At 36.6% G+C, this 7,169-nt stretch overlaps 1 protein-coding gene and 1 long non-coding RNA gene across 2 annotated transcripts; one reads left to right on the top strand and one right to left on the bottom strand.

Moving 5' to 3' along the window:
• Positions 1-2,717: 2,717 nt before the first annotated feature.
• Positions 2,718-7,126, top strand: LOC124456346 (DENN domain-containing protein 5B-like). The gene is made up of 6 exons (XM_047006819.1): positions 2,718-2,848; positions 2,940-3,086; positions 3,721-3,814; positions 4,350-4,453; positions 6,515-6,600; positions 6,852-7,126. Exons 1-5 carry the CDS (start codon positions 2,780-2,782, stop codon positions 6,569-6,571), a joined length of 471 nt encoding a protein of 156 aa, XP_046862775.1. The 5' UTR covers positions 2,718-2,779; the 3' UTR covers positions 6,572-6,600; positions 6,852-7,126.
• Positions 6,259-6,439, bottom strand: LOC124456352. The gene is made up of 2 exons (XR_006952230.1): positions 6,398-6,439; positions 6,259-6,335 (listed from the first exon to the last, which is right to left on the bottom strand). It is a non-coding gene; the product is annotated as an uncharacterized LOC124456352 (long non-coding RNA).
• Positions 7,127-7,169: the final 43 nt, after the last annotated feature.

The raw sequence follows: 7,169 nt of genomic DNA, 5'->3' as shown, positions 1-7,169 counted from the left end.
GGTTTGTTTTATGAGAAGAAAACAAAAAGATAAAATTCGAAAGCAAAAAACCCCGTTTTCGGTCCATGCTTCCCGATACCTTCTTAAGCGCAAGGCACTAAAACGCCGTATGTTAACGTTTCGGTAGGAGATTTCGGCCCCTCCGCTATCCTACTTGGGAGATGCCAATAGCAAGCTTCCGCCCATCAGACCCTGAGATCACCTGCGATAGGCTTTGCTCAGGGTACGCAGGAGAGTGCTTTCGCCACCGAAGTGAGGGCCCCTAAGCCACTGCATACTATATCGCACCCAGCTTCCACTGCTACTTGACATCTACTATATGAAGTTTTAGCTTTATATATATATATACCAAAATTTAAAGGCGTACGAAAGTTGTGGGATGATTGTTATCGTTACTGCGCACGCCCAGATGATTTCTTTGATAATTTGCGACTAAGTGAGATAATTGACACAAATGTAGTGCAAGTACATATAGTTGGTCGTTGTCATGACTATGAACAATTACTCGAGTGGATTGCGCATGCTGGAGCACATGCGCAAACGATTTCTCTATTAAGTTGTTACTAAGCATGCTATCTACTTCAAAATTGGTGCTAGTAGATGCAGTTTGTCGTTGCCATGACCACGAACTTGGGTAGCTGGTCAAGTTGACTGCGCATGCTCAATCAGACTGCGCACGAGCAGATGATTTGTACGGAAGAAGAATAGATTGGACATAAACAGATCACATTCCTACGAGAAATGCCAAAGTACAAAAAAGCTCGGCTTGGTATATTTTAAGCGTATTTTTCAATTTTTTTCTACATTAAAGTGGTATACAGACTAAGCCCAATTGCATTTGCAGCTCAACCACAAACCACAGTATAGAAACAAAAAGTAGTCCCACTCTATAGAAATTTTTTGGTGTAGTGCATATCTTATTAAGCATGTGAGTAACATAGTGGCATTCAGTAAATTGCAGTTTCTGACCAACAGTGGCGCTGAGGAGGCAAGCCGCAGCCAGCAATCTAATTACTGCCTGCTGCTTAGTGCTGTGCAACTTAGTGCTTTATACAGCACTAAGTTGTACAGTGAAGTGACGCACTGTTTGTTTGTATACTGTGGCTCAATTGTGGCATTATGATGTTATATACGCCTTTTTTTGTGGAGTGCTAACTTTGTTCGTTGTTAAAAACTTCCGTGAATACATCCATTCTTTCCGATGCAAATTTTCGAGAAAACTGCATTTATATATTTGGAGAGTGTTGTTTAAGATAATGTTGTTTATGGTGGGGAAACATGTGACGTTCGTGCTCATGTTCTCCACAGTCAGGCTGCTTTCGTGTAGATTACGAATATGCAGACGGATCCTTTGGATCTTACGTTGGAGTTAAAACTTTTTAGGGGCTGATTACTGTTGTAGTTAAGACGAAATAACACGTGGTCGAGCAAATGGTTTCACCCGCCAATTTTTTTTCCGCAATAGAAATCCAGCCTAATGCGATCGAAAATTTAATTGCTTTAAATTTCAGGCTAACACAACAAGGGGCGAGACTAGAACGTTAATTGGGGGAAGGTAAATATTCATGTACTCAGCTCTGACCTGCTGATTTCTTTTCTTGGCGATTTTAATTTCAAAAAAATCAGCAGGGCAGAGCTGAATATATGAATATTCACCCCTCACTCCAATTAGCACAATTAACGTTCTACTTTCGGTCCTGAACACAACGACCGTATTTTGATGTCAATTATGGCTGTCTTAACCTGACTTTACCGACATTTTTTCTTTCTTTAGAAATATAATTTTTTCTGTTATTTTTACGTAATAAATATGATGAAAATTCGACACTTTCGTATGATAGTGTTAAAAATTTATGTTTTTTGGGTTTGAAGTTTTTTCTTGCATTTATAAAGATGCATTGATTAAGAAATAAAAGATGTTTACTGTGTTTCTAAGGGCAGTAATGCATGCAAACTGAGGAGACCTTTACGAGAACTCGAGAGCTGATCAGTGCAAGCCCGAGACTTTCCCTCTAACAAGTATTCATGATTGATTTGAGAATTCTCTTTGATTTATTGAATTGACTCAGTTCAGATCTATTTGCACAGGCTAATGTAAACTCAGCTATAGACCACTAAAGGTAAAAGATAATCGCATTGAAACAGTATTGAAATTCGAGGCGAGGAACAAAAAAATCAAAAATAAGAATTCTGAGTCGCATAATAAATGAATGAAGATGCAAAACAATGTCACAAGTATATAGAAAATTGGTAGATTTTGTTGATTTTGAATTACGTTGATTTTGAAATGGTGCATTAAACTACATGTTCCAGCAACGAAGATTGCCGTTTTAACGTCAAAATATTTTTCAAAATCCTCCACAAACTTACGCACTGTCTACTTCGTCGCAGAGAAAAGCATCTTCGATTAATTCGGGAAAGAAACCATCTCCAAGGCCTAAAACAATATTTCCTCAGAATAATTATATAAAAACAAGACATGTTTCCTTAAATATAGTTTAAAACATAGTTCGTTAAAAAAACAAAAGCAGCTATAGCTACAGACAACGCAAAAACACAACGCACAACGTACCTCTTCTTATTTCTACATCAAGTACATGTGGACTTGGAGCAGTATGGTCGACCGAGTTCGTTCTTCTATACAATATTTGCAATAAAACGCGTATTTTGCCATGTTTAGCTATGGATTTATATGTAATTTACAAAAATATGCTTTGTTTCGCAGAAGTACCTTCAAGAAAACGAAAATGCCCGCAGTCCAAAGTCTCAACTCGGCGATATGAGTCTAAATTCATCTGATGCACACATCAACTTCATTCAACGATTATTGACCGAGTGCAAAGCGAGGGTGAGTTGAAAACGTTCATTACATACAACATGCTTTTAACAAAACTGTTTTCAACTCGATGTAACGATTATTACGCTTCTTGTTTGTACAGACGAAAAGAATGCTGGTAATGAAGATGGGCCAGGAAGCGAGGGACCTGGGTCATAATGACGCGAATGGAGTTGAAGAAAACAGTCTGATTGCCGGTTTGTGTGACCTCCTGGACAGAATCTGGGGTCATGGGCCTTACGATTTGAAGGTATCTTTCAGTGTCTTTTCACTTACGACCGATTTTTTGGCGGGAATAGACAAATTTGTAAAGACTCGAGAACACGAAGTAGCTAAATGCAACGCATATTAACGACTAAAGCTTGTTTTCAAACTCTTGAACATCGTCTGTGGATTATTGAAACTTTAGAATTGCAAATGATTGTGTTTGACTTAATATCGTAGGACGAACCTTAACGAGAGAGAGAGAGCGGCAGGGGATCACTTTTTTAAAGGTCATGGTTTTTTATTAATATAGTAGGAGAACAAAAAAGTATATAAAGAACTAAATGACCTTCTAGAGCATTGAGTAGCTATGCGGTCTTAAAAAATATGTTTTAATATAATCAACTGTTATTGATTTGTGTGAAATATGGCACTTGTTGAATCTTTTTCTTGGCTGTTGCGGAGGCCTAAGTTCTACAACATATAAAACATACTGGTGATTAGATAGTCGTTGTCATGACGTAACACTGCGTGCTGGATGGAATGACGTAATTCATCCAACACTATTTCTAATACATTTAGAATTACCAAAAATTGCTGAAGAACTTCACTTTTAATTTCTGTTAAAAAATGCGTAAACATGGTTTTCTTTCGTAATCATTCAATGTTGTTTCCCATAGGCTAAATCTCCATTATGGCTCCATATAATGTCCTACTACAACAGTTGGGATGGAGATGAGATGATTATGAATGAAGGCAGTTCCAACTCACCCTGTAAGTTTTTACTCACCTGATTACATATTGACTTGAACGCCACAGTAATAAACTAAAGGCTGCGGTTTATTTGGCTACAAATATTCGCTTTTTAACATAGTTAATTTCATGTGAGAAGCAATTTTGTCTGTTAGTAGAATGGGGTACTTGTGCACACGAATTGTTTTTACATTTTTCACTTGCACAAAAGCTCAACGAATACATATGGGAGACGAATATATGTGTAAGAGTGGTAATGGTGCGAAAGGTGCTTTTCTCCCACAAACTGTTGATGAAAACTGCCATCTTTTTTTCTAAAGTCAATTATGCAATGCGATGTCTTGTCGAGGAATTTGCATGATAAACAAGATTCACCACCTCGAGAGCAAAGCAAATTAAAACAATACAAACCGTCAAGTGATTAAGTCGTTTTAAATGTTACATTTGATGAACCAATTGTTACGTCATGATTACGTCATGTATACGTTCTGAAGGTCGAGTGAGACAGTAAGTGCTTTAAATAATATCTAAGTTTCTCAATTTTTTAAACTTATAGATTTCCTTGTGGTCGATGGCTATCAAAAAGCAATGACGATGGTAGTACGTAGAGGTTGTTGGTTGGCGAGCTTCAAAGAATACACAACAATAACCATAATGAGGGTATGTTTCTGTAGATAGATTTTTTGTTTATTGTGCTCTGTTTATCTTTCATATAACATCCTGTTCGGTCTATCTTACATACATTGTGTTCTGTCTATCTTACATACATCGTGTTCTGTCTATCTTACATATATTGTGTTCTGTCTATCCTTACATTGTGTTCTGTCTATTTACATCATCGTGTTCTGTCTATCTTACATACATCGTGTTCTGTCTATCTTCCACATACATCGTGTTCTGTCTATCTTACATACATCGTGTTCTGTCTATCTGTCCACATGCATCGTGTTCTGTCTGTACATACATCGTGTTCTGTCTGTCTTATATACATCGTGTTCTGTATATTTACATACATGCCGTGTTCTCTTGTCTTACATACATCGTGTTCTGCCTATCTTACATACATCGTGTTCTGTCTATCTTACATACATCGTGTTCTGTCTATCTTACATGCATCTTGCAGTTGTGTTCTATCTATTCCATCATTATTCTATCTATCCATCCATCTATTTCCATATCATTCTATCTATCCTTCCATCCGTATTCTATCTTCCATCATTGTTCCATCTATGTATACATCGTGTTCATCTGTCACCATCATTATTCTATATATTTTCCATCATGTTCTGTCTATCTTCCATTCCATCGTGTTCACCTATCTTACATACATCGTGTTCTGTCTATCTTACATACATCGTGTTCTGTCTATCTTACATACATCAGTGTTCTGTCTATCTTTATACATCGTGTTCTGTCTATCTTACAGCATCGTGTTCTGTCTATTATTACATTACATCGTGTTCTGTCTCTTATATACATCATTGTTCTGTCTATTTTACATACATTGTGTTCTGTCTATCTTACATACATCGTGTTCTGTCTATCTTACATTGCATCGTGTTCTGTCTATTGCATGCATCGTTCTATCTATCACCCTTCATTCTATCTTCATTCTATCCTTCCCCTTCCATCTATCCTTCCTTCCTTCCATCATTTCTGTCTATCTTTGTCCATTATATTTCCATTGTCCTATCCTTCCACATTCTGTCTATCTTCCATCATTCCATTCTGTCTATTTACTTCATCATTCCTGTCCCATCATTCTGTCTATCCATCCATCATTCTGTCCTATCCATACATCATTGTTCTGTCTGTCTTCCACATACATCATGTTCTATTCCATATTTTACATACATCGTGTTCTGTCTATCTTACATACATCGTGTTTCTGTCTCCTTATACATACATTGTAATTTCTGTCTATCTTACATACATCGTGTTCTGTCTGTCTTACATACATCATGATTTCTGTTTCCATGTTCCTGTCTATCTTACATACATCATGTTCTGTCTCTATCTTCCATTCTGTCTATCTTCCATTATTCTACCCTTCATTCCATCTATCACATTCTATCATTTCTATCTTCCATCATTCTGTCTATCACCATACATTCATTCTGTCTATTTATCTTATTCCATACATCGTGTTCTGTCTATCTTACATCGTGTTCTGTCTATTTACATACATCGTGTTCTGTCTATCTTACATACATCGTGTTCTGTCTATTTTACATACATCGTGTTCTGTCTATCTTTATACATCGTGTTCTGTCTGTCTTACATACATCGTGTTCTGTCTATCTTACATACATCGTGTTCTGTCTGTACATACATCGTGTTCTGCCTATCTTACATACATCGTGTTCTGTGTAACTTAGATATGTCGTATTCAACATCGAATTCTCCGCAAAGACGATCTCCGGTCATGACGAAAAAAAATGCAGAAAGTAAGTGGGCAGTAGATGTCCACGTTATTTTGATCATATAATCAGTTGGCATTTCCCAATCTACGTACAAAAGTTATATGGTCTAGGTTACCAATCTACATGAGTTATATGGTCTAGGTTGACAACTTACAGGAGTTATATGGTCTAGGTTACCAACCTACAGGAGTTATATGGTCTAGGTTGACAACTTACAGGAGTTTATAGTCTAGGTTGACAACTTACAAGAGTTATATGGTCTAGATTTTACATTTTAAAGTCTCACTGAATTTTCTAGAGAATAAAATTTCTGTGGTTCAAGAAAACCTTGCAAATGCTGTCAATAAGATCGTGAAATACTTTTGCACAGAGGAATCGGAAGAGGTTGTTGATTTTATTTAAAAATGTCCGTCGCATAGTATAGCGAAACACTATTTTTGTGTTATCAGTACTTCCTTGTCGACATTATGTAGTATGTAGTATAATAAATGTATTAATCAGGAAACATCTACAAGATGCGATTTTTGATGTGATCATAACAATAATATACAGTCGTTATATCGCCTTGAAATTCTCTGCTTTCGTTCGGATTCTTCCTTATCCCCTTTATGATGGTGATTACATTTTCTTGCTAGAGAGGATATTTAACGTATTTATTATGTGGTGAAAATGGACTTTGTGACTCATTGGAGTAGATATGAACATCAACATTTACTATCGATGCTCAAAGAAAGAAGATGTGTTCCCAACAAACATAACATTGTCGCGTATTTATGTTCTATTTTCCTCATTGTGGGAGGTAACCTTGTTTGTCTCCTACGCTGTTGACTGCTTTGTTTTTAGGTGTTTCATTACGGTTTAAAGTCCTCACGTATTTTTCAGAAGAACTTTTTCATTTGGGATTTTATTGGTATGAAATAAATTTGCAATTATTTGTTGCGTTGCTACTGTAT

The sequence above is a fragment of the Xenia sp. Carnegie-2017 genome, unplaced genomic scaffold, assembly GCF_021976095.1.
Source record: "Xenia sp. Carnegie-2017 unplaced genomic scaffold, XeniaSp_v1 HiC_scaffold_45, whole genome shotgun sequence".
Taxonomy (NCBI): domain Eukaryota; kingdom Metazoa; phylum Cnidaria; class Anthozoa; order Malacalcyonacea; family Xeniidae; genus Xenia; species Xenia sp. Carnegie-2017.
This window is presented reverse-complemented; position numbering and strand designations above follow the sequence as displayed.